The sequence below is a fragment of the Heliangelus exortis genome, chromosome 18 (assembly GCF_036169615.1).
Source record: "Heliangelus exortis chromosome 18, bHelExo1.hap1, whole genome shotgun sequence".
NCBI classification, from domain to species: Eukaryota; Metazoa; Chordata; class Aves; order Apodiformes; family Trochilidae; genus Heliangelus; species Heliangelus exortis.
The window spans coordinates 9,512,209-9,540,126 of record NC_092439.1 but is presented as its reverse complement, the minus strand read 5'-3'; the positions used below and the strand labels follow the sequence as shown (position 1 = coordinate 9,540,126).

The following is a 27,918-nucleotide window of genomic DNA, read 5'->3' as shown; positions in this document are numbered from 1 at the left end:
CAACTCTCAAAAAACCCAGATTCAAATATGAGGACAAGTGTCAACGTTCTGAGTCTAACAAGAAAATCCCTAAGCTGTCTCTGTCCGTGAGATTAGGGAAATGCCATTGTTTGCTCTGAAAGCTTTTGCCCTTGTACACAAGTACACTCTGCTCTCCTTTTGCTCCACAAAGTTAGGAGGGACATGCCTGCAGGATGACTTCCCCCAGTATTTACATATTTATGCTTCTGTCCTGTATTACTCAGAGTTTCTGTCTGGAGCCCATAACCTTTGGTCAGGTCTGGGATCTCCCTGGACTTCCTACAGCTGTGCTGGGAGACAGATTCCTCCTGGCAGTCCAAAATACAGATTCGGGGAGGTTTTTATCCTTAACTGGAGAAAAGGGTTTTGTCTTAAACAGGATAAAGCCTTCCCAGCTCATGGGTGCCCAGCAGCTTCTGCTTGCAACAGCACCTCTTGACTTCATGGGGCAAGCACTGCTGAGGAGGGCTTCAAGGGGGCTGCAGCACCCCAGGTGAGAGACCTCTGGTCCTTGTTGGGCCAGGGGATGTGTGCTGGCAGAGGGGCAGAGAAACATGGAGGGGAAAAAGCTCTCCTTGGGAAGACAAAATAAACTGTGGCCATCCCTAAGGGAGGAAGACATTGATAAGCAGGAGCTTCAGCTGTTGGGTGGGGCTTTGAGCAACCTGATGGAGTGGAAGGTGTCCCTGCCTATGCAGGGTGGTTGGAACTTGATGGTCTTTGAGGTCCCTTCCAGCCCTGGCCATTCTATGATTCAGTGTTGTCCAACATTTCCTCAGCCTCATTCCCACAAATCTCCCTTGATCATAGGTAAAAACTTGCAGGTATATCCACAAGTTTACAGTGTGTCATGAGCATAAATTATCAGCTGCCTCACACATAAGGATGGTGCATGCTGGATTCCTTTCAGACACCACCTTGAAGTGTGCCCATCCCAATTCTCTTGTCCAGGCCCAGCTCATGGTGTGACCTGCCCGGGAAGCTCATCTGGTTTGGAGACACTCTACAAAATCCACAATTCCTATTGCACAGCCTCCAGGTGAGGGAAAGTGTGATACAGGGCAGGAGCAAACAAGGGGAGCAGGAATGGGAACTTCCTGAGCTGGCGCTGCCATCTAGAAAAACATCTCTCTCCTTTACCTTGGGGTACATTTGCATGGGTTTAGGGGCATAAAACCCATTGCTGTCAACTGAGATTTTTTTCCTTGGGCCCATGTTCCACCTTCACAGAAAAGTCACTGAAATCTCTCTCGTGAAAACCAAATTCACAACAATGAGAAGTTATTTGGCCTTTTACAAGAGCAAGGACTCTATAGAAGCCTTTCACAGCCTCTAAAGGTTCAGAAAAGCCACTGAAAGAAATATTCTTGGATTTAGGTCTACAACAAAAAAACAAACCTCATCCAAACACCCTTCCTGACTCTGGCCACTGTTGGACCGGGCCCACATCTGAAATGTAAGCAAAATATGCTCAGAGTCTTTCACAATATAGTGGATTACAGCAAGAGTGCTTTTTTATTCATAAAAATTGGGGGTTATAACACAGGGACATAGAGATGCCCAAGGTCTTCCTTTCTCCCTCTCCAAACATTCAGGGGAAAAGCCAAAGATGCTGTTCTCATAAACATTGAGATATCACCTCCTCAGCAAACACATACACAGATGTGTTTCCCCAGCACAGAACTAAAATGAGCAGAGAAATATTTTTCTTCTAGTGTTTACTTTCTATTTATTTTCTGTTGCTACCTTTGTGCCTGCAGCCATGTCAGTGCTCTCTGAGCCCCACTGGTTCTGCATCTCCTGCCCAAGCTTTTAAACTGCACCAGAGCACCTCTCCCTTCACTGCTGGCAGCTGTGGGGTTGATTCAGAGTTGGGGTGGGTGGGCAGAATGTTGGGGACATAAATAGGGACCCTCAGAAGGGACAAGGATTGAACTGGGGTGAGACACATCACAGCATCTCAGCTATGCTTCCAGCAGATGTATAAGCAATGGGAGAGTTAAGTTACTTCTTCATGAGTTGTTGTTATTGTTGTTATTATTCCAAGTTTCTCTATTGTAATCTTTGTTTCTCTGTTGTCTTCTTTACTGTTCATGGAAAGCAAAATACTGAAAGGTAAAAGCTTTAAACTAATTTTTGAAGGTGGGCAAATAGCCACAGGAATTTATTAACCCAATTTCAAGCACAAAAAATATGTAAGCAACTTATTAGGGGAAAGAAAAAGCCCAAAACCTAATTGCATATAACCAACGAAGGCAATCTCACAATCCTGTCATTCAAAACTTCACTGTCGTGTCCTCCTTGTTCCTAGCATCACTGTGCTGAAAAATGTCAACCTGTTCTGTGCAAAGATCAAGGACTAACAATTTTCACATTCTGGGCAATATAAGAACCATAGATAATGATTTACTGAATGAATGTCACTTCACTAAACATGACTTTCTCAAACTTGTATAATGTGTGAAATCACTTATTGCTAGGAGACCTCTTAAAAAGGCAGCCACAAAACCTCATAGCATCTCATTGTTTGAACCCTAAACCTCAATGTCATTTATTTCTAAGCTATTTTTTGGGTACATGCAGAAATCAAACCCTTGTAAAATCTTTTTAATTTCCTGCTTCAATCTTTGGGCCCACAGACTGGACCTGTAAGACATTTCACTACTTTTTTTCCACATTACTGGTAAACTCCTTTGATTTCAACTGTGACGCCCATAAATAAAATTCACATCCGAGAAGGCAAAGGTTCCAAGACAGAGGGTGATCAGCTCAAAGCCAGAGTGTTTCATTTTAGACTTCATCCCCATTTAAACCACAAAAACCTCAGTAAGTATAGAAGTTAAATCCACTGTCACTTTCTCCAGCTCTCTGTTGAAGGACTCATTATTAGCTTCTATTTTACAGTACCTCCTAGACCCCCGTGCTGGAAGGGGCCTCACTGGATGAAGCAGAGCTGCATGCACACACAAAACAAGAAGCAGTCTCTGTCCTGGAGCATTTAGGGTCCCAAGCAGTCCAGACAAAACGTAAGAAAGAGGAGCTATGTTTCTAGCATGTGCCACACAGCCAGTTGGAGGGTTCAGACAGAGAGCTCAGGAGTCAAAGGTCTTAATCCAAGGCCTTATCTAGCATATCAGATTTTGTTATACTATTTCTAAACAAACCAAGGAATATTTATATAATAAAGGGTACGTGTAAATATAATAAATTATACGTAGATAAACCTTTTTGTAAGAAAGGTTCTTTCCTTTCTTACAGGAGCAACCACAAGCCTCAGAGGTTTCTTGGATCCGTCTGAATCCTCTCTTTCCCTAAGTACTTTCTGATGGCCCTTAAACCATTGGCTCCAGCTCACAACAAAAACAACAGTTTGATGGAGAAACAACAAATTTAGCAGGAGAACAAAATGTTTAGCTTTATGTTTACCAAAAGAGATCTTTATTATTTCATGTTCCTGTTGGTCTCAGTGCTCTATATCTCTGTGCCAAGAAGGAATTTGGTGTGTAAGCAGGACTCTGGGTCCTGTCAGACCAGACAGCTATCAGGAGAAGGGTGATTGCATGGCCAAGCCTGAGCTGCTAAGCTTCCAGTCCAGCTTGCAGTGTGTGTAAAATCCTGGCCACCTGATGAAGTACTGGGTTACCACAAACCCTCAGTGTTAGCAGCCTGACTGTTTTCCAAGCCAGGAATGGTTCCATGCATCCCTCAGAGCTGAGGATATCTCCTGCAGGAAGCTATCCCTGCAGTACTGTGCCCATGGACTGAAGCTCAGGATACTTTTGCCAAGGAGTGACTGGCAGCTCCAAAGCAGAGCAACAGCTGGCAGCAGCACATCCCTCATTTCATCTGTTGAATTTCTGTGACTTTCCACTCAAATCAGTGTGGAACTGAAGGAGCACAGACCTGTGTCATTCTGAGTTACAGTCAGACTTGTGGGTGCTACTAATTCTGCTAAATGAATAGTAAAACAGAAACAGGCAGAATGTTGTAATTAATCAAGCTGTAGAAAAAGAGTCAGAAGGAGCACACCAGCAGTACCTTCAAAAGCCACCTGCCCCAATATTCATGGTGTGACTCACATATCTACTGAAGTACTGCAGAAACCCTGGACTAGCTCCACAACCCCCACCAGGAGTTTATGGGAAATTAAATCACCCCAAATGGCCTCTCAAACTAAGGGTTGCTGACAGGGAAAGGGATGAAATAAAATGTTCCTGTTGTTGTAGACAACTAAAAAGACTGACTGCTGAGAAAGTAACTTTATAACCTGAGAAGGCTCTGCAGCTTTAAGAAATTCTCCCCTAAAGGTTGTAAAGCTTTTACTATGCAAAGTATTTTTGCTATTATATACACTGGCGGCCACTAAGTGCAGCTATTATTTCTGGAGGTCATCCAGAGAAGGTTCGGGGCTGATAAAGTCTTTAACAGAGTTTGTTTGGGTAGATCCATCTGTGTTTTTAACCACCCATATAGTCTTTTCTGTCCTTTTAAAATGGATGTTCCCGAGTCTAATCATTCACGGTCTTTATTTTTATTTCCCATCTTTTATTATGTAGCATGCCACAGCAAAGAGCATCATCTTTACAGTGTCCACACTTTTATATATGGATTACACAAGCATCTAAAAAAGGGATGATTCCTTGCTGTGGGACAGGGGTGCAGCCTACACAGAGCTCCCATGTCCCTGGTGAAGGCCATAGGAAGTTGTGACCTCTTGTTCTCACTCCTTACACCTTGGGGTGAGTTCATGCCTCAGAGCAGCCACAGAGGGGAGATTGCAATCAAAGAGCAGGGAAATAAGACGTATGTTGAAGGGATGTAGCAAGGAGTCCAAGATGGTGCTTTGGAAAGGAAATGTTTTCAGGTCATGCAAGCACCAGGAAAAATATCCTAACTAGTTGGGAAGGACCATAACAGCATTCTTATCACTCCCACTGGATGGGGTTGGTAGTGCAGGATTTGAAACCTATCCCCATTACAAACTATTGTAATCAAATTCATTGCTCTTCATGGAGCAGAGCATGTGGGCCCTCAGCACTCCACTTCCCTGCCTGGCTGCACTGCTTGGCACCTCAGACACCACCTCCACTACTGTTTAAGGATACTCTGTTCCAAAACCTGAAATTAATTATTGCTGTATTTCTTCAAAACCCTGTGCAAGCATCTGCTGACTACAAAGCAGGTGAGTATTGGTATCACCATTTTACAGACAAGAAATTGAGACAGAGCAAGTGTCTTGTAGCTAGAAAGCTCCAGGGAATGTGTGCCTTGCTTGATTCAAATAACTTCCATCAATTATTTAAATCCTTCAGTGAGAGGAGTCTGACAGTCATTTTGGACATTTCATAAAGCTTTTTGTCTCTGGAGATAGTACTGTTCTGAACGTGTGATTCAGCTTCCTTTTTCACTTACCTGAGCTTATCTGCCACAAAAATCACCCGTCGCTCCAAGAGGAGAGAAGCAAAGATCCTGATGATCTGCCGGACGCTGAGGCACTTGAAAAGGCACTCGAAGTCCACGTGTTCCAGGCGTGAGTCCGTGGGCCTCCGCAGCTCAATGACCTGAACACATCCAACAAACATCAGTCAGCATCACTGAGCAGGGCTGACAGGCTGGGGACACCCAGCAGCCCAGTGCTGGCCCTCTATTTTCCACATTTCCAAATGCTCCACATTTTCCTATTGAGGGGACACAGGGAATGGCCCCCATCCTCTTTTGCAAACTGAGGCTGGAGGCACAGCACCCCAGAGAAGGGGCATGCTACACAATTTGCTGTCACGTCATTCTTCTTCCCAGAATACAGTTTCTGCACATTTAATCTGCACATTTCCAAGGGAAGCATAATTCTGCCTTCTGGACACCCTGTCAGAGATGTGAAGCTTGGCTGGGTCAACAGTATGAAGCAAGTAACGAAAAGGAAACACTGGAGCCAGAAGCTTACAGGGTTAAAGCAGCCATAATAAGAAGGTAAACTCCATTATAAACTTGGGTAGCAATTCAAATTAAAATCTAGATAGGAGCCAGGGGTTGAACTTAAAGGCCAGGCAAAATTTAAACCAAATTTACTGAATTTTCACTCTTCTCTGACACATAATTCACTACATAATGTTTAAAACCTTTTTTTGTTGTAAAGATATGTACATATAAATACTTAACTGGGGAGTCAGGAAAAGGTCTTAGATGGTGGCTTGTGACATCCCTTTAAAGTCTAATTTTCATACTTCCTCCATGACCTCAGGCCCTCTCCTTCCTTTTCTCAAATGCTTTTTGCTCGATTCCTTTATTAAATCTTCCTTTTACTCTGCAAGTGGCATGCTCAGATGTGGAACTTGAAGGTGGAGGACAGAAAAAAGAAGAGGGAAAATAACATGAAGAAGAGAGTAACAGAGGAAGAAAAATATGAAGTGCAAGACAGCAAATGATGAACTACTGAGGAATTTGAGAAAACAGAAGGGAAAGGGGAAAAGTTGGCCGACTTGAAGCTGTGTTGAAATATCTGAAGACATATTAACAGGAACATATATACATCTCCTTCTTTCCATATGCCCCCAAATCACCACCACTTTATCGCTTTATATGACTTTTATGTTTTCATGCACATGACATCACATTCCACAAGCATACGGTACTGGGTTTAAACTTGAGCAGACCTTAAAAAACTCCTCACAAACACACCATTTGGGGATATGATCAGCAACAAGACCACAGGATTCTTTAAACAAAAGCTGTTCATACCAGTTTGGTTGTAATATTGTTTGTGATTGGTAACACAAGACTGTAAAAAGAAAGTCAGTCTTAGAACAGTATCTATGTACAGATCTGATTTTTTAAGCCTGAAACACAGAAACATTATGGTGCCAGAGTATTATATATCTGTCACTCAGCTGTTGCCTCAGACAGCAGTAAGACTCAAACTGTGGAGTGATGCTGTACCATAAGCAGCTCCTCAGGAAACTGCCTGCCTGCCCCTTTCTTGTGTGGTGCCCACTTCCAATCTTTAGCACTGGGATAGCAAACTTAAATCCTCTTTATGTGCCAAACCACGAGAAGCTGGTTTTTCATCAAATCTTTCAGTACCAAATTCTTGCTGTGGGGAGGATGCAATGCAAGTTATGGCAGCTTTTGCAAATGCCATGGATGTTTTCTGTAGCCTGGCAAAGCCTTCTGCTTCAGTCTGCTCATCACAAAGAAATATACTGTCTGCTTCCCAATTAATCATCATCTTTGTTTAGGCCAAGAGGAGCCACAATGGAAGGACAAGATTCTGTTCCTAATTAAGCCAGAGCATTCCATTTAAATAACAAGTTTGTACTAGCATAATAGATAGCAAAACTCAGCCAGAAGGGAGTTATTTGTTTGTTTGGAATTATCTCAATATTTTTCTCTGGGAGAGTTCAGAAGCTTGAGCAGAGGATAGAGAAACTGCAGATCCATGGTTCCCAGATATATTCACATCAAAAAAGCATTATTAGATCTTGCCACAGCAATGCTTATCAGCCTTTCGGTTTTCCTTTGCTTTTCCAGAAGAAAATGCTTGTGACTTAAATATGCCTTGCAAGTCACTTAGAGAAGGAGCCATTGACATTTAATATCAAGTGGCATGACAGGCCCACTATGTTGAATTCAGTGGCATTACACTTGGAGAAAATATGATTCAATGTAGAAACAGTAATAGCACTGTAAAACTAACCCTAAGGAGTGAAAATAATCCTAGAGAGGAATTTTTTTCCTGTTTCACTAACTGGACCAAATTCTGTTCCTATCTGAAGTAATGTATTTCCTCTGTACAGTTGTCTGTCTGAATGGAGCTACTGTACACATATATAAGGACAGGCAGGGAGCAAAATCTGACATGGCAAATGGCTGGCAAGCCTCAGGTTACAAAAACTTTTTAAACAAGGCACCAATATTGCTGTTTTCCATTGAGGTCTACTTTGTATAATGCCAGGCTTCTAGCTACTTCAGTCAGTCATGAAAGGAAATCAAATCTATTGTATGTGCATTTTAATACTGTTGCTCATCCCTCCTGCCAAAGGCCAGAACCAGCAGTAGTGAGGTTTGCCATGGCAACCAGCTACTGAACTGTTCAGGTACAGCCACTGTGGGAAACTTACGGTTGCTTCTTATCACTGTGACAAAGCCCAGCAGCACTGTAGTTTTAGTAGCTATGCATACTGGGACATTTGCATTGTTTGTGGCCTTTTTCTTAAAAATGACTTTATTACTAAGTGTAAAATAAAGAATACACAGCAATAAACGTGCCTATAATCATCAGTGGGAACTAGCATTAGCATATCCACACTTGTGCAGCCCCTGGGCTGCTCGCTGGGGCTGTGCCACCTCACACACTTTGCAGTGCTGGTACTTCTCCTCCTGGTGGGCTTTTGCTGTTTGGTATCAGATGGGTGAAGGGGGAGACTTTGACTTTTAATGTTTGCAGTTGATTTTTACCTCATTTCCAGCTCCAGGCAGAAAAGTTTTGACTTTGATTGTCTTTCCAGGTGCAGGAAAAGGAGATTCCATTAGACTCCTCATAAATGGATAAACCAAGGCAGCAGATATTCCCCTTCTCCTTTCAACTTCATCCAGGATCTGATCCATTAGTAAGACATAAGAAAGAGACAGAACATGTCAGCACCATATACACTTTTGAAGCACCTTTTGACCCACATGTGCCTGAGCACACGGCAGATCTAGGTTTCATCCTCCTTTGCCATGCATTTCTTCCAGACTGTTAAGGCCACAGGGTTGTATTTTACTCTAAAAATGATAAGTTTTGCAGTTACAAAATGGAGCCTGCTTGTGAATCCAGTTAACAAAGAGGCGAGAAAGAAGTAAAAAAATCTAAAGAGGAGAAAGAAGACTCATGGAAAAAGGGATCTATCTTTTTGGGAGTTTGTCTGCACAACAGTGTGAGCTGATAGAGAGAAAGATCAAGAGAAACCTCGTGATCAGAGGGCAGGTCAGAGTCAGGTCTCAGCTGTACATCTTGAAATTTCTGTTAAGGAAAAATGCTTTCTTCTGCCTGGACACCTCTTCCTCTTCAACTGAGAAGGCAGGAAAAAGCCAAACCAGCAAGAAAAGCAACACTGCCAGACTTCAATACCAGCAGAGCTCCATCAGGGAGGAGCTGGCAGCAGCAGCACGTTGCAGCCTGTGCTGAGCTGGAGCCAGCCCTGAGCAGCCCCATGAAGCCTGCCCAGCTGTACACACTGGGTGCCTGCACTAAGGTCATTTCTGTTTCACATGACACAGAGCAGGCAATCTAGTTTTGAAATGAGCAGATGGAACTTCTTAGAGATAGAGAGGACTATTATTCTCCTCTCTCTTTGGTCACATGGGCCAACATAAACTAGATCACAGCTAAGTTTTCCCACATTAGACAGACCATATAGATGATAAACCTAAAGATGAGAAAATAAGCTTCAAAGCAGTTAATGGTTTGACCTGAAATAGTGATCTTTTAACCACCACTCAAGAGCAAAAGGCCATACAAAAGTTAGTGGGTCTGAGCCAGGCATTTTTCTATGTTTCTCTTGGAAGTAATTTTCACTGAAACAGAGAACTGAAAGACACTTAAGCTCAAACTGGTGACTTACAATGATAGATAGTGACACCCAATGCCAGCAGAGGCATTCACTGGTTTTCCTTTTCCTCTGAAACATAGTAAAGACCTATCAAAAGTACAACTGACCCTATATGCATAGTTTGTATTCCAGTCTGCAGAAGTGGCAGATAGCCCTCAGTGATGATATGGATTTCATTCTTGATGTAATTTGTAGCACAGGAATGATCTTCACCAAACAAAACCAGCTCCCCCGATGGGAAGCAGCAATGAACCAAAGCTATGCCCTGGTCCCTTAGTGCTCCTGCATGCTGCCAGCACACAGTTGTAAGGTGCCCAACATCTGTCTCTTTTTCTGCAGCTACTATTTGATGCCTTGTGTTGCTGGTGTTGGGAGCCATGTACGTGTCATGTATCAGACCCAACAACCTTTATGATTGAAATAAAAAGGAGCATGTAAACCAAATAAAAGTTGAACAGAGATCTCAGAAGATAAAGTGGTCAAAAACATCTGTTGAGACCATGACCAAGTGAACTGGATGGAAGTAAGAATATCTGCAGTTCTCACGTCTGTCAGAGCACCAGGTATCACAGCAGTGAGCATAAAAGGCTTTGAGGAACATGGCAGTAATGCAGGCTATCAGAAACAGTATGATAAGCATTTTATAACAGAGGACTTCTTTTGCTCTCCTGGTAAATAATATCCAAGGTTTAATACCTCATTGCCTTTCATCACTGACATTTTTCTGTAAAGACAATCGTGCTGTGTTTTGATTAATTTGGCAAAGTGCACCACCATGACTGTTTACCTCTCTTTCACTAGATTTGTCAATTAGGACAGCCCAAGTTCTTCTTACTAGGATGGAAAAAGAGGCAAACTTACATCTCCAGAATCCTCTCTCCATTCACACCACATCTGTCTTCAAAACCAACAGGGATGCTAAGGCTCAGACTCTTCCTCCTTCATTTAGCAGCTGTTTCATCCAAACCCTTTCCACATGCAGAGCTTGGAGTGTGTGCTAAAGAGCTGTGCTAAATCCAGCCCAGGGCTGGAGTCAGCCCCATGTGCTGCCAAAGCCCCTGCTTGCACCCTGGTGCTGGCACCATCAGGAGGTGAGCAGCCCTTTGTAGGACAGTACCTCTGTGGCCTGACTCCAGTGCCATGGGCTCCTTTTGTGGCCCAATCTCTCCACAAGCTGGGAGGTGAAAGAGAGCACAGGTCTGTTACAGTCTCATTCAGGGCCCAGTAAGCAATTAGTGGCAGCCTTCTTTCTTCTAGGTAAACCGTATCAACATATGATGCAACTTTGGATTCTTTACTGTGGAGGCCAATTAAAAGATTATCCCTGCTTTCCTAGCCTCCTGGGATATAAAATGGTGTCAGTAGAGTTAAACATGCAGAATTCACTTATCAAATAATAGTTTTTCTTAACCTCATCATTCCACAGAGTAGTGGAGTAAAAGTGGTACTGGAATATTATGCAAGCTGTGGATGCCAAGAATCACAGCTCAGCACAGAACAGCTTTAGAATACAATGGAAAAAACATCAGTCAGTCATATCATACAGACACCCAGATGGCTTTTGAATTAAGTTCTGCCTCAGTCACAGAAATAATAAGACATTCTTTGATGAACCAAATAATAGGTCTGGAATATCCAAACCAGCAACTGTTAAATAGTTATCTCCCACCAAAGGAAGAAATTATTCTCATCTTGTTGATCACTGTGGATGTGTCTCAGTAATTAATCCAATTAGAAATGCAATATTGGAAAAAAAATCATCTTACCTTGGAAAATAAGTCAAAGCATCCCAGTCGGCTGATGACACAATAAACTTCAGGTAGACGTGGGCCTTTTCCACTTGGCTGATAACAATAAAAAAGAGATTGATATTACACATTCATTTGGAGTCATAAGGAAATACACTTCTCTCTCTGGTCACACAGTTGGCCATTGTGTGACATTTTTCACTATCCATTTCTGCAGCAGCTCTTGGAAAAGCATTGTATTTCTTCCATACGACATAGGAAACTAAAAAGCATGAATAGTGTTTATCCACTTTGGAAATCACAGCACATTGGATCTGTATTCCAATACCTCTCCAGCTTGTGGCCATAAAACCACACAACTGCACCTGTAAGACATGCCTGTCCTATCACTGTCCTCTGCTCCTGCTGCAGAAGGAGGAGTGGGGCCACCCTGTGGCTGTGTGTTGGGAAAGGAGAATTATAATGCTGTGGAAAGCTGTGATGGCTTTAGTTCCTCCCTCATTCCATGATGTTCAGAGAGCTCAGCTTACAGAAAGCAAGCTCATAGACCTAAACAAAGTCAAGTTGCACAAGCTAAATCATTAACTTCCTCATTCTCATGCATGATAAACATGAAACTCTTAAATAACTCCAACAGCAGCAAGTATGAATCAATGATCCACACACCTCAGAGAAACCCCACCAAAAAACCTATGCAGACCATCCCTTGTAACCATCATATTGAAGTTATCTCCTAGAGAAGCAAACAGCTTCAAGTGTTCCCTCAGCGTGGTCTGCAGCCCTGCATACACAGCTGCAGGGAAAGGCCCCTCAGCACTGTGGGCAAAGCCACTTGCTGGGTGCAGCTTTTTCACTGGAAAAGAAGTAGAATCAGCCAACACCGAGCACTTCAGAAAATCCACGCTCACTGGCAAGGTCCTTAGAGCTGCGAGCTGGTCTGGTTGTGTCCTGCAGATGCACGATGCATGCAGATGGCAGTGACATCCATGCACAGCAGCTTCCCTCTCTATTTTTAATAACCTGCCACACAGCATTCCAGTTTTGCATATTTATAACTGATTTTCACCACACCAGCAGGCACAAACTTCCTAAGGGCTGTTATTTTCATGAGGCAGTTTGTTGACTTCAGATGCAGTCACATGTGGTCCCAAGATACAACACAAAGAAGTCCTGATGCTGCTTGCTCCAGGAGCTATGGCTCTGGAGGCTGCTGGGCTGCTAGCAAACCCCAGTACCCCAGCAGCAAAAAGCTGAAAGTGGGGTCTGAGACAATGGGTGAGGCTGCTTACTTCCTTGCATCCCATGGAGTCAGCTCTGGTTGTGCTGCACGGAGTCGACAGTGGCTCCAAAAAATTCACTTGGCCTCCCCCTACCTCTTTGCTCAGCTGCACATTATTGATATGCAGCAGTGAGAGAATCATCTCCATTAATATCAGCCCTGTGATAAAGGATCTCAGTCACTGTTTCCATCAGCTTCTGCCCACTTGTACATAGCCAAAATGGCTCATCACCTCCTCGGTATCCACAAAGAAGGCCAATATATTTTTGTGTTTGTCTCATCATTAGACTCTGCTGATACAGTGATTAACTTCCCTGTAGTGTGTTTGACATCTATATGCCACACAGATGTTAATCAAGAGAAACTGAGGGGTAGCTATGCTTTTTAAAACTGAATATTGCAATCTAGATTTGGACAGTCAGCAGGTGCCTGCCTGTTATAATAAAGACCTCAAAAAATACCAAAGCTAAATGAATACAGCTGAGTCTATTTTGGGATCCAAACCTGCTTGCTACACGTCACATCTCTGGAAAAGCAGAGCCCTTTTTTGTCCATATTAGGTATAAAACCCTTTCTAAAGGCACAGAGTGATTATATCAAGCATGTGGGATTTTGGTTAAAATCATTGTGTCAAATCTACAGGAATGCCGAAGCCATGCCAGGAGCTTTGGATAGCTCCCAACCAAGAGCTGTCTCACTGGATGCCAGTAAAAACATCACATTCCTGGGTCATCTATGAGAGCAGAAACAATAACTGCTTAGTGCTTACTCAAAGATTCTCCTTTATGAGATACCATTGCTTTCAAACGGCTACAAGTCTCTGGGAGCTGGGATTCTTCCCTCCTTCCACTCACTGTATAGAAACCTCCTTTCCTGTTATTTCAGAGACATTTCTGCAAACAGCACAGCTTCCCAGAGACACACAAATCCTCTGTAATAGGTAAGAAGCAAAACCCTCAGGCAGAGCCACTGTGAGGGACAGGACTTCTTGAATTTTGAACACTGTCAACCCTTCACATAATCTCCCTCTCAGCCATTTAGATCCCTCTCAAAGAGAGATCTAAAACACCTGCTCACTTTGCTTCTTACTCAGTAAACTCTGGATGGGACACAACACAACACCCCTTCCTTCTCAGCCTGGACTCATTTCTCTTCACTAGGGGAGACTTGGGCACTGGATCTGGCCGAGAGTTTAAGGTGTTTATCTCTTCCCAGAAGGAGTGCTTTCAAGGTGAAGACTGTTTTCTACAAGGTAGCTACAAAGGCTTAAAGTCATATCCTCTTCCACATGATGAACAGGTCCAGTTCAGCTGTATGGTAAAGTCACACAGCTGAGTGGCACCTGAGTGTCTCTGCCTGGATGCACTGCATTCCTTCTGGAAGAAGAGAGAGGGAATGGAGGGATGATGTTTTGATTTGTTTTCAATTTGTTTTCATGGAGCCCAGGATATTTTCAGCCATGGTCCAGTATCAAAATCAAAATGCTAATGAGTTTTCTTGATAATGAGACAGCTTCCCAAAAGGATAAACATAAACTGACAAGAACTTGGCTACGAGATTGAGGAGCTGAGATCTGCATCAGGACTGGTTGGCAAGTGGCTGAGGACAGTCTTTTATAATGAGTTTAATCTGAAGTTCACTGACTGAAGTCCACTCCAACACTTACTTGGCAGGAGAAAGAGGAGATTTTTGCTCAAAAAAATAAGCCTGAAATTTTAATCTTTCAAATCACACCTCCCTTCTCACGTGCTCAAAATCTAGGAGAGCCTTCAGGGATCTCCTCCCAGTCTGGCACAGCACACTTTTCCCAGCACATTTCTCGTGCTCAGTTATATTAGAGCAACACACAAGTTGATAGGGTTTGTATCTTGAATGGGTGAAATCAAGAAGATAGAGGAGATGCTTCCCATGATGATGTCACTGCATATACTACATAAGGCTTGGCAGTTTCAGAAAAAGACATGCTGAAAATCCAACAAGGCTCCTTCTCGGGAATGTTGCAGTTTTGTTGCTGGCTTAATTTAAATAATGACATCTACAAATACAGAGACTGAAAAGGAGCTTTGCAGAAATCAAGTTACTGTGTCAGATGAGATCAGTATCACATCCTCACGGACACACAAGCCCCAGCCTCACCAGCAAGCCAACGTATCCAGAAACAGAGATGTTTCTGACACCTTAATGGTGTCAGGAATCAAAACAACACAAATGTTGAGAGTCTAAAATGAATATGTGAGTCACAAGCCAGCTTCTGTGGCAGCTCTTGATTCCATGTTAAGACCAATCCAGATTCAGTCCATGAGAAAACTGTGGTTGTTTTAAATCCAAAAGCTTGTCTTAAGGTCTTCATGTTGAACATGAACTTTTAATGCCAGAGCACCTAATATGTACAGGGCTGTTCAAAGGTTTGGGGAGGGAAGGATGGAGGGAAGACAAAGGGAGAAAAAGGTTTTCTACTGAGCTTTTTCTTCTGTTCCGTGAACATCAGTCTTCATCCCACAAAACTGCTTTCACAGCATAACAAATTCTCCTCTTCTGCCCCAGCGAATGCAGGATGAACTAGTTCCACCTAATAACTGTTTTTCATGTTTTAATATACACAGTTCATGTTCAGGCATCCACTCTTCCACTGACTTCTGGGGCTGGCTTGCCTTAGCCTGGAAAAGTGCTGGAGGAGCATTTTTTTGTGCAAGGGGGAGGTAGGATAAGGTGAAACAGACTGCAAGTTTCTCTATTCTTTCTGCAAGTACAAAGTTACCAGCCAAGAAATTCTGACATTGCCAGGCTTTCTGCTCTGAGAACTGGGTCTTTTCAGTTGGGTGTATAGGGCAGCCTATATGATAGAAATGTGTCTCCCACTCTTCCCAGGAACCAGATGCCAGCTGTGGCAATGAACTGCAGGACATTGGTTTTAGGATGCAGTTAACTTACGCTCTAGTATTGCCACACTGGCTGGAATTAGCACCCCTCAGCATCTGCTGTAACTCCCATGGCAGTAAAGGCCAAAATGCTTGTGAAGATCCCATAAAACAGGAGCTTACATGCCACAGTGTCCCTGGGGATAGAAGCTGGCATAGCTGTGGATCCTGGTCACAATGCCACTGACAGCCCAGGCTGCTGAGGAGCTGCACTGGATCCAAGCATCTCCCAAAGGATACAGGCCTGGTATCTCTCTGGCTGTCTACACCATTTTTCTGGGCTCTAGAGACTATTTGTGCCCTCCCAGTAAGGAAAATTTTTGCAGATTTTCCAGTGCGTGGGTCTTGCAGCTGAGGCTCTGTCAGAAAAAGCCCACTGAGAAAGTCCCTGTTTTCCCCACTGTGATCCTTGTATATCCACCATGCTCTTACTGGGCATGAGCTGTGGGGCTGCACTGACAGAGAAAAGCTAAGGCTACTGTCACATCCTTTAGAAAGTAATCTTTTAACATTTTGAATAAAAGCAATCACTAAAAGGAAACTATACACTAAAACAAATTTTTTAAATCTGTATTTCACAAAGTACACTTAGATTCATGTTCAACTTCACCCCTGTGCCCTCTCACCATGTGCTCCTGCTGTTCTCATGCTCTGCCCAGGCTGCTGCCCCATGGCACTGGGGACATTGTAGTGTCCACTGGAGGGGGACATGGCTGGCTGGGTGAGGTTAAGCCCTCAGCAGGAACTGATAAATCATCTTTGCTACTGGCATGTGTCACAGAGCCTCAGCCCAAGAACAGCTCTGGAAAAGAGCTTAGCAAAAGCTGATGAATTAGCATGGAAAAGAAGGTTGAATTCATCTGAGTTATTAAAAGAAAAATGTCTTATTTGCAGTAAAATGGTGTAGTATTGAGAATTAATATCTCTACAGTACATTGGCCTCTTTCCTTTCATAAGAGAGACATGCTAGTGACATCAAGTCACTAGGACAGTAGCTACATGATTGCCTCAGAGGTATCACGGTGTGACTGGAAAACTTCCTGCTATCTATGGAAGGGCAGATTGTTTGCTGTGGTACAATAGGTTACATTCCATTCTAATCCTGTGCCAAAATAAAACAAAACAATACAAGTACATTTAAAGAGGATACTGTACGGGATTTGTAATACAAACAGAACATAATTGTCACTGCATCCCTTGAGGTAGTTTTGGCAGGGTTTTACCACATATACACACCCCAAAATAAAAGGGTCTGGAAGAATCTGATATCTGAGGGCAGAAAAGTAGAACAGTTTGTTCATGTCACAACATGCCAAGGAAGAACAAGGCTGAGAAAAAGTATTTGTTTCATAAACAAAGGAATCATAACACCAACCTCCACAGAAGACACAGACAGTCATGCTCACAGGATCAGGCTGGTTGGCCCATCCAGCCATGGACTGCCAAATGCTCTAGAAGGGGTAGATATTTTTTGATATCCGGTTGATTAATTTTTCTTATAGCCAATTGAGGATAAAACCAATCTTCAATGCTGTCTCAAAACACTATTTATATAAAAATGTAGTTGTTATATAAATTCTGTTCCTGATATTTGCTAGCATGCTAAACTACCTTCTGCACCACCTGAAAGTCAGTGTTCTATCTTTATCCTGCCTTTAATGTAGAGTAGATTTCACTGAGCCTTAAGTAAGCAAAAAAGAAAAGCTCCATTAGCCATTCACTGAGAAACAAATTCAGCATTCCTGTGAATACATCATTTTTGTTATGGCTGATTATTTCACTCTTAGCCTGGTCCAGGATCAACTGTTTTGAGCTTCACAAACATAAGCTCTGTGCATGACTCCAAACTTGCTACCATTCCCAGCAATGTAAAAGTCTTAAACCACCTTTACTTAGTAGAGTGAAAACATTTCATACTTAATTCTAGCCATCATTTTCTGTGGTTTTGTTATTTTCTTCTTAATATACTTCATTATCCTTTCAAATGACAGTACATAAAAAAGTAATTGAATTGTACTGATGCCCTACATCTTGTTCTGCTTATCAATACCAGGAAGGATACCTTCAGGGGGGTCCATCTGTTTCTCTCTGAATCACCATCTGACCAGCCCTGGATTTACTGCAACACAAGTCTTCATTGACATTTCTTTCTCACATATAAACCTTGCTCTGGCCCACACTTACACACTGTGTTACACAGACTGAGTCTGTGATGCTACCTGGCAAACACTGCCCACAGAACTGATAAACAAGTTTTCTGTTATGTTTAAACAAAACTTCTTACAAATAGAGGAACCACACACAGCAATACCTCCCAGACAAGAGCATCTGCTGTCTGCACGCCATGGAGCCTTGCCATAGGCAATGAGCAGGGTAAGAGCATGGTCATGAGGAAGATCAAAAGGAGCCTGAGAACCTAAACTTCCCAGCACTGACATAAGCTTACTGCATGGCTCTGAGAAAATGCTGACAGTGTCCTGCTGTCCACCACTGTTGCTCTCCTACTCGACAGGGTGGCTTCTTTACCTGCAGCACTGACCTCCTGCAGACTGATTAGGCAGTGCTGGCAGAGTGCTTTGGAGATGTAAGCTGCTGTCCAAGAGATAAATGCTATTCACAAATGTTTAGAAATACCACATTTGCTTCTGTTAGTAATTTTGTAGTATTTCTGACTCTGTTTGAAAGCATGTAATATAAAGAATTTTAAAAGTGCTACACAAGAAACTTTCCGCATTCGTATGTATTTCCTACAAAACTTTTTTGATTGAGACAGCCATGACAAATTCTTATTTCACTTGAGTTCCTTACATTTCCAAATTTCTGAGCAAATAACTCCATTTTCTTCTAAAACTACGGGAGACACTCTCAAAGTCCAGACCATAGTTTTGAGATATTCTTTAACAGAACTCTGAATTTTGAGGTGATGGTGATGTACTCACCAAAAGCCTCCTGCAGTAACCAAACCTCCGGCTCCCATCTTCCCCAGTCAGCATGAAAGAGAAGGTCTCACTACAAGAAAACAGATTGCTCAGATATTACTGTCAGAATTAAAGCATATCTATGAGGCAGATAATTTAGAAAGGGATTGCTGCCTTAGCCAGTCAATGATTGCACCCACTGGAGGATTTTGTCACCCTTATCTGGACATATTGTGTGGACAAATTCCAACAGCAGTAGAGCAATAAATATCTGTACAGTTCTGGACAAGCTACCTATCTGATGAGAAGACACGGGTGCTGAATTTCAGTAAGATGGCAGCCCCTTGTACTCCAGAAGGAACGTAAGAATCAGATTTTCAGGGCAGCAATCAAATGCTGTATCTCCCTTACCTTTTAGTTAGATTCTGTCTTTGGATTGTGCTTTGCTCTTAAAGAGACAACCTTAGATATTAGGAAACATTTTTTAACCCAGAAGCAACACAGATTTCCAAAATCCATCTTATTTTGTATCCATGTCTATGGTAAGTACCTGATAAGTACTTGGCAACAAAGAAGTAAATCAGTTTAAGTCTATAATTGTATCACAGGTAATTGCAGGTCTGTGAATTTGTGCCTGGACTGAGAAACATCCCTGTCTGCTTTGGAATTTTTCATCCCTGTCTGCTCTGGAATTTTTAAGTGGCATTACAAAAAATGCACTTTCTTTGTGCTGGCATGCCACAATTTATATAATTATAGCTGTATATGGGAGGGATAACTTGTTTCACAAACATGGGCTCACGAATAGTCTGTCTAGGAGAGCAGCAGCAGATGAGATGAAATGCTGTCTTATCTGTGCTGCTTCATCTGTGCAGCTGCAGGGCTGTGTGCTTCTCATACCAGTGTTGCCCACACTATTGTCCACTTCTCCAGTGTTTTCAACAACTCACTCTTCAGGTGCTTCCACATACTGCATAATACAACCAAGCAACACAACATACACCACGGTTATGTTGCATGTGCCATACATAAGCCAATAAAAATTCCATACATATTTTTGGCTACAGTAGTTTGTGCAGGTAAATGCTAGTACCTTGCCACCACTGAAAGCCCCCTTAGGCACTCTGAACAGGTCTTACTTCTTCATTTACAGATGAAAGATGTTGGCATCTAGTTGAAGATGTCCCTGCTCACGGCAGGGGGTTGGACTAGATGACCTTTAACAGTCACTTCCAACACAAACCCCATTCTATGATTCTCTCCCTTCTGCCTATTAAACTACTTCTACACATTCAGACCAACAGGTTTTGACACACTGACACAAGGAAAAAAGATTTATTTTTTGAGGTTTCTTCTGAATCAAAAAGAAACTGCAAGCCTGGCTCTCCCTTCCCTTGCCTTTCTCCTGTAGTCATTCATCTCTGAGTGGATGGAAATCGGGGTCCTTTGCTGCCATAGAGCTCAACTCCAAAAAAGTTCTCAGAAGGACGTTGCTTTGGGCCAATTGAAGAGGTGTCCTGGGATGTTAGACAGGCACTCTGGGGTAAATGACTAAAGCAAGTGGCGGGCAGGGCCCTGCCCTGCAGAAGACCTATTTTAAATACTTCCATTTATCCTTTAGCATTTATCACTGAGAGGAACCTTCAGACCTCTTCCCCTCAGCTACACAGGCTTGTGAGGCAGGCAGAATACAGAGGAATAATAATAGAGAACTTAAAAAAAAAAAAAAATTAATTAAATGCAGCTGCTTGAGCCTGAAGTGGCCAAGAATCCAACTGCTGCTTCCTTAATTGGGCATCCCCAAGCCTGTGGCTGCTCCAGATGCACTCCAGCAGCACTGTGCAGCAGCAGAGCACCCAACCATTTACCTGTTGTATTCAGGGACAGGGAGCCAGTCCTTGGCATCAGGAAAGCAGAACTGAGGAATAGCCTTGAGGCGCTCCTCTGCTTCACGCATTTGCTTGGTTGGTCTTTCCAGCTGCGGGGGAGAAAAGGGAGGTTCAGGCAGATCCTGCTCAGTGCCAGCTTCTCAGCACCTCTGGGGAGGGGGAGTTGCTAATGAGCTCTGAAGAGCAAGGGACCATCAGCTTGTTCTTTGTTTGTGCCTGGCAGAGGGAAGCATGACCTCTGCTTCCCTCTGGCTTAAAGATGCTACTACAATAGAAATAATCGCTTCAGGGGGGTTTAAATTTTAATTGCCAAAATACTCCCTTGTTGCACAACGGCCACTTAAAACACCGTACTAACTCAAATTCCTTTCTGCTGCAAGAGCACAAGAGAAATGCAAAGATCAGCAAAAGTCTTCCCATTGACCAGTGAGTTTTTGACAAATTCTAATAGAGCCAACATAGTGACTATATTAGACTTAAAAGTGAAATATTTAGAAGCTGAATTTAAACACCACCTTTAAAGCAGTTACAATCAGGCCAAAGTCTCCAGCACTGGGAAAGATATATTTGTAAACAGGGAAAGTTTTCAGTAACCTTGCCCATGCCCTTCTCTCTGTAACAGATTGCTTTGTAACAATTATGAAAGCTGAATTATTAACGCCATTAAAAAGAAATAGATTGCTGATACTTTTTCTACTTATTCACTTTACTGATCTCAAAATGAACTATAAGTAAGAATTTTTCTTTTACCTTAGGAAACTGATATGTCACTTCTGGGAGGTAAGTGTTTTTAGAGGGCTTCTTTTTCAGTGACACTACCACAAAATACTCAAATAACTCTCGTTCCTGCCATTCAATCAGCTCCAGTTCCAGGGTTCGATAACTTGGAGCCCTCTTCAGCATGGACTGGATGTGTACCAGACGCTGGGTATGAGCTGGCATCAAAACAAAACAAAACACACACAGACACAAAAACCCAAACAAACAACAAAAATAAACAAACCCCCACAGAAAACCAAACAAACAACACAAACAAACAAACAAAACAGAAAGGGAAAAAAAAAAAAAAGACAAATGGTTACCTGGGACTGTCCTGTGTATGTGTAAGCCACAGCCATTCACAAAGAACCAGCTTGCTAGTGTATAATTCCAAGCATGTTCTCCTTTGAAAAACAAACCTTCATACTGTAGTCTGTCTCACTAATTGCACCCATAAATCAAAACTCTCTCCAATTACTAAAGTGATGCATCACTAAGTTACTGAAATAATTTGCAGTTCCTAAGTGTTACCTTGCCAAAGACTGCTTTGGTTCACATGTAAGACTGGATTATAACCCTTTATGTGTGTGTGTGCAAATGCATTAGGGCCTCCAGGCTGGCACATCTCAGGCCTGATGGAGACCTGGCTTATACTGGTGAAAACAGTTCTGTGACCTGTCCCTACAGGGCACAGCTTTATGCTAAGAACCACTGAAACTGTCTTTTCACCTTCTTTACAGCACAAACAGAGTCCTTACAAGCCATGGAACCATCCCCAGGGAATGGGGAAGGGAAGAGGTAAAGAGCCTCCTGTGGGATTGCTTTGCTTGTGCCACATCTATTCAAGGGCGATCTTAGATTCATGGTCACATCCAGTCCTGATTTAAAGATGTGCCTTGATCCAGCAACTTGTTGCTAAATGGACAAGAGGAAATGGGCTCAGGTTGCACCAGGACAGGTTTAGATTGGATATTAGGAAAATTTTCTTTAGTGAAAGAGTGATCAGGCACTGGAACAAGCTGCCCAGGGAAGTAACAGAGTCACCATCCCTGGAAGTGTTCACAAAATGTGTAGATGTGACACTTCAGTACATGGTTTAGGTGGCATGGTGGTGTTGGGTTGACTGTTGGACTTGATCTTAGAGGTCTTTTCCAACCGTAGTGCTTCTATGACTTATTAGTAACATCATTACCAGTTCTGGTAGACTAATAAGTGAAAAAAGCTAAGTAAAACCAGTTTTCTGGATGCTGCTCCCTACCTCTTCACACCTGGATCTCTGGCAAGTGAATTGTAAACAGCATCTGACAGCCCTTCAGGTTCTTTCCACTGACACTGCCTATGGCTTGCAAAAGCCAGACTGTCTCTTTTGGTAAGGACATCAGATGTTGCAAACACTTGACCATAGCAGTAACTCATTGACAGAAAGCAAAGTGAACCCCTTGGTGATCAGCTGTCAGACAGCTGGTTCAGCAACACAAACATTATCTTGATAAAGTAATTGGGTCTTTGTGTAGCTGCACAACTACAGAAGCTAAATCCTAAGAATTAGCCTGCCTCATTCTGCCTTGAGGTAGCCCCACACTGTTGGCCATTGCTGCTTATTTGCAAGAGGTGAAACCAAAGAGATCAACCTAGCAGATGGGGAGCCAGTGAATTCTGTCATGCCCCATGTGGAAACTGGATCTTTGGCTCAAGATGCCCTGAGAACATCAGTGTAAGTATAAGGTCACACAGGATCTTTTTTTTTTTTTTCCTCTTCCTTACTAAAACTATGATAGGTTTTTAGTAATAAAATCTGCTGTTGTTGCCTTCAATTTTGTAATAGTTCTCTCTGTAAATCAGGACTCTTAGAAAATGAGGGACTACTTTACTGGCCTGGCTCAAGCAGAATTTGTGCAGGGGATGTGCACTGATAAAGGAATTTCTATGATTTGGAGACTGCAGACCTATAAAAGATTGTAAGAACTGCTACACTGGATCAGACCCAGAATCTTGCCTCCAACAGCAGCTAGCAATAAACACTTAAAGCAGTGTATGAATAAGAAAAGGGCACATTTATCCAATCTCATCCCTCTAAGTTTGCACCCAGTAGTCAGTCTGGAAAATATCAGTATCTGTGAAATGGCTGACAAAGAAAGTCTATCAAAGGTCCTGTTCTTCATTATATGACACGGTTGCCAAATCCTTGTTAGAGCCTCACAGCTTCTTTTGACCTTGCTTTCCACATTCATACTCCTGGGTTGGAAACTTCATAAGCTCTGCAGTAATGGAATTAGCATAGTTCAGGAAGGAAAAAAAAGGCCATTGACAGGAACAATGTGGAGTAGCAGGAGAAAGTATGTGGGTAAGGTCTGTAATAGTGGTTGACTGGAAGTTATTGAAGGTTGATCACTTACCTTTAAACCTGTCATCTGAGTCACTCTCACTCTCACTGTTCTCATCTGCAAAGAAGAAAGAGGGATCAGAGGGATCAGTTAATGCAAAACCAAAGCAAACATAAACTTGGTTTACTGTCGTGAAACTGGGAAAAATCATACCTCACACTGAGCTTTGTGATCCACACATGCTCTCTCCTCAGTATTAAAATATCTTGAAATAAACAGTTTGAATGACTCCTCTATATTGTGTTTTCCTTGGATTAAGTTTCAATTTTGTTTGAGAATAAGAGCTTCATTTTGATGAGAGTGCAAATTTAATTCTGTGTTACAGGAACTGATTTCACTGGACCCCTGCTTATACTAAGTTACAGGGGTGAATGTGTCATTTGGACAAAGGATTTTTAACCCTTCCAACTACTTTTCAGGGTTTTTTTTGTTTTGTTTTGTTTTGTTTTTTTAAAGTTATGTAGCACTTGTAAAGTCAAAGTAAGCCTTAAAACTTTGGACGATGTTTTCAACCACCAGAACTCACCAAACTGGGCTAGAGTAATGTTATGACAGGATGTATTTCTGAGCTGTGCTTGCATTAAAGCTTTATTGTATTTCTACTACAAACATGGCCTGAATTTCTTTTTGGCCCCTGCCTTACCAGGAGCAATCTGAACTGCACTGTGAGTAACATTCACACATCAGGAAAAAGCATGAGTGGATTACAAGGTCAAAATTGTGAATTTTGGAAAAAACTTACAGATTCAAATTACTCAAAAAGTGAATTAAAGAAGAAGCTGGATAAGTGTATCTGATCATGGGATTAATAGGATAAACAATGTTGAGACTCCCATTCATTTTTAGCTCATTCTCCTCTTGTGAAGAGAAAGTTAACATTGTTCAGAGAAGGGTCTAAACAAAGCAGAGCCTTGGGGTAGATGCAGAGGAAAGAAGGGAATCTGTTAATCCTGTAATATTCAGATGGATTCACTGAACTGTGATGCTTGTGCCATACCTCGTAGGGATGCAGTCTCAATATTGGACAGAGATAGTTTCTTCAGTCGTTTTTTCCCCCTTTTTGCACTGTAAATGGAATTGATTCTCTGGACAAGCTGCAAAATAAGAAAATGAGGCATCAGTAAGACCAAACACCCTTCTGTCAGCTGACTTTAAGTTAATCTCTCCAAAGTGTTTGACCACAGATGACAGGCCAGCTGAACTCTACCAAAGCTTTTACTATTTCAAAGTACATTTCTTAACTCTCTTAATTTGAATTCCATATGTTTGAATAACTTATTTATTCATTTGCTGAAAACATGATTTCATATGAAAAAAATGTCTCTCTCTTAAATAAAATATTCAAAAAAGGAAGTTGCGTACAAAAGTAATGGCCAATTTTTCCAGTTTTGCTCAAAACCAAGAACTTTGTTCACGAGCCAAAAATAAATACATCACCAGTTTCCCCCCCCCTCTTTGTTGATACTGTTCTAGAAAAGATTTGTTGGGTTTCAGTTATGTGGTGGCTTGGGGTTTTTTTCACATCCCATTTTGAACTGGAAAAGTCCTTGAAATATGGAAAATTTTTACTTCAAATCCATTAAGACAATGGGATTACCAAGATAGGGTAAGTTGTGAGTAAATGAAGGGAAACATTAGGCCAATGACAGTTAATTTCCTGAGATCAGTAAACAAATGATGGGTAAAAAAACCCACTTCAAATGTTGCTGGATATTAGAAATAATAGTTGCTTACCATCACCCATTCAAAATCCTCAAGTTAGGCACACAGCAATGCCCTGGCCCACAGAGCTTAAAAGAAAGTGTGGAAAACAGAGCTGGCTTAAAATCGACTTTATGAGAAGATGACAATCAGGTCTTTGCTACTCTTGGAACAGGGCAGCTTCTCTCCCTATGGAAGGGATTTTCACAGTATGCATGCATGATAAAAAGGAACAGGCCTTGACTCCTGAAAGTTAATATTTCTGTTTTGACTTCAGTTTTCCTTTAGGATACAAAAAAAGAGCTTTCAGTGATGGCTAAAGGCTGGATAGAAATTTGCAAGCCCTTGCAGACCCATCCTCAACATACACCCAATCGCCCTGCCGGTACCTTGGGGATCCTCCTGGCCCGCCGTGTGGACAGCAGCTCACTGGTGGTACTCAGGCTGTCCTCATTGAGGCTGGAAGGGGAGGAGGGAATTCCCAGCTGGGCCAGCAGCAGCATGTCATCCTGGCTGTGCCTCTTGGGCAGCCGGGGCAAGCGGTGGCTCTTCCTGTCTGAGCAGTTCCCAACGCGCAGGGACTGACTGCCGGGCTTGGACGGGAGCTGCAGGAACAAGAACAGCTTGAGCTGACCCTTCCTCAGCAGCCAGTGGTGGCTACACAAGGATGTGATGCCAGGTGAGCCACTGCCCTTCTGGATATGTGTGAGGAGAGGGTTTAAGGTCAAAACAAAGAGTTAAGGGTCAATATCTAAGATTTTAAAAGTAAATAAACCAAACAACAGTACTTTGGGCTTTAGTGCGTTTCCATGTCCTCACATCACATCAGCTCTTTGAGCCTTCAAACCTAACTCAGAGGCTTGGCTGACATTGGCAGGACTTACTCCTTGCAAGAAACTCGAGGCAGCATTTCAAAAAGAAGCAACCAGAATAAAGATAGCACTGTTTCAAAGATACCAGCGAGAACTTATTTACTAAGCAACTTCATACAAGTCATTTGAAGCTGCATATTCTTTGAACACTATATGTGAAACAGAAAACAATAAACAGTATGTTTATTGTTGTATGTGTGTTGTTGTATGTGCAGACTTACATGGTTCTTACCCTAAAGCTACACTCCATGGGTCCTCTAGACACTACAGAATTCCTGTTAACACACAAAGACCTCAAAATAGTTGTTATTCATAGTATGTCTCTCACTATGAGTTTCTTTATAGCTGCTCTTTCTGTTTCTCGTTGGTCTGCTTGATTACTACTTTCCACTTGTTCCCTTCTCAGTATCTTTGCCAAAACCACTTCTGTTTTACAAATGATGTGTTAGGTGCACTGTAATAACCCTGGTGACAGTCTTTTTGTCTCTTGAACCGTGATGTTCGCATGCACACAAAATAAGTGGAAGAAAATATATTCAGTTTTGTTCTAGGTGTCTTTACAAGATAAAAATATAAATTGTTGTTACCTTTTGTCCAACTGCAATTTTTCTGCTTATTCAGTGCAAAACAAAGTTCCTTTAAAAGGTATTTGAATCTCTAAAGTAAGTATGTGATGAAACTTAGCGTCTTCCTTATGAACACAATGATTCCATAAACAACAAAGTAACCTGGCATTTTATAGTGTTCACAAAAAACTGGACTGCTTTGGAAAATTTACCACAATAGGGAAAGACGGAAGAGTTCCTGGTCTTTTACTCTGTGCCATAAAAGCAACTTATACAGCCTTGTTAAATGCAGACATTCAGGTTTTTCAGATTATTTTCTTTTTCACTCATTTATTGGGGAACCATATTTGGCCTTCTCCATTTTACAATAAAAGATGCCATGCTCCATACTGCACAGTAGCAAAGTCCCACTCAGCCTCATGTTACAATACATCAGCAAGATTAAGCAGCTGATGACTTTTTCCCTCCTGTCCCTGCAAAAAGTCCAGCAACACATGCAGAGGCAACTCACAAAGAGGTACAGCCGTACGAGTAATTTAGAGCATATTCAGCTCACAAACAACAGGCAGAAGGATTCTGCTTAAACTCATCAGGCTGCAGCCAGCGCAAAGAGCTCTCAGCTGCTGTAGTGCAGTGCTGAGAAGCTGAGCTACAGCTGCCAAGACAGTTCCCAGCAACAATTTGTGCAGTTGATCCCTCTTTTCCCAGATAGATTTACTCATTCAGTGTGGCTGCTCTTCCTCCTATGCCATGATTTATTTTCTTGCTAAAGTTTCAAATAAGCTGCAAGCACAGAAAGCCAGTTGCCATCAGGCTGTTACCTGGGGAGGTGATGTGTATTTCCTGTCCTGCGGCGTCCACATCCTGTGCAAAGAATCCAGGGAATTCTCTGAGAGCTGATGGGATTTTCGGCCTGCATGACGGCCTTTCAGCTCCACATCCTCATACGGGTTTTCCTTGGGTGACTCGCCTTCACGTTTTTGTTTTGGGTTTTTTTAAGAAAAACAGACAAGAATGTAGAGTTAAAAAAAATCATGTGAACCAAGTGAAAGGCTTTTAGAAAATCTGCTCAGCTTTCAGCATGACTCATCCCTCTAGCTGCAGCTGGAAGTATTTGGAGGAAAACTTGGCTATGAGGTCGACAAGTTTTTTTTTTTGTTTTTTTCTTAAGGCTTTTTTTTTTTTAAATAAACTCAAAAGATTTCACAAGACGTGCTTCTGAGCATCCACAGCTGTGGAAAATTTATTGATATGTAAAAACTAAGGCACACAACTA

General features: G+C 42.3%; 1 protein-coding gene across 4 annotated transcripts in view; it reads right to left on the bottom strand.

Moving 5' to 3' along the window:
- Window positions 1–27,918, bottom strand: part of DENND2B (DENN domain containing 2B) — an 85,782-nt gene that overhangs the window by 9,513 nt on the left and 48,351 nt on the right. For all 4 annotated transcript variants that reach the window (XM_071762093.1, XM_071762095.1, XM_071762094.1 and 1 more), the window contains 10 exons: window positions 27,464–27,612; window positions 25,594–25,809; window positions 24,501–24,597; window positions 23,516–23,560; window positions 21,111–21,295; window positions 20,340–20,449; window positions 18,493–18,562; window positions 11,375–11,452; window positions 8,473–8,613; window positions 5,434–5,582 (listed from right to left, as the gene is read on the bottom strand). In XM_071762093.1, coding sequence (XP_071618194.1) covers window positions 5,434–5,582; window positions 8,473–8,613; window positions 11,375–11,452; window positions 18,493–18,562; window positions 20,340–20,449; window positions 21,111–21,295; window positions 23,516–23,560; window positions 24,501–24,597; window positions 25,594–25,809; window positions 27,464–27,612 — 1,240 coding nt within the window. The remainder of the gene's footprint in view (window positions 1–5,433; window positions 5,583–8,472; window positions 8,614–11,374; window positions 11,453–18,492; window positions 18,563–20,339; window positions 20,450–21,110; window positions 21,296–23,515; window positions 23,561–24,500; window positions 24,598–25,593; window positions 25,810–27,463; window positions 27,613–27,918) is intronic.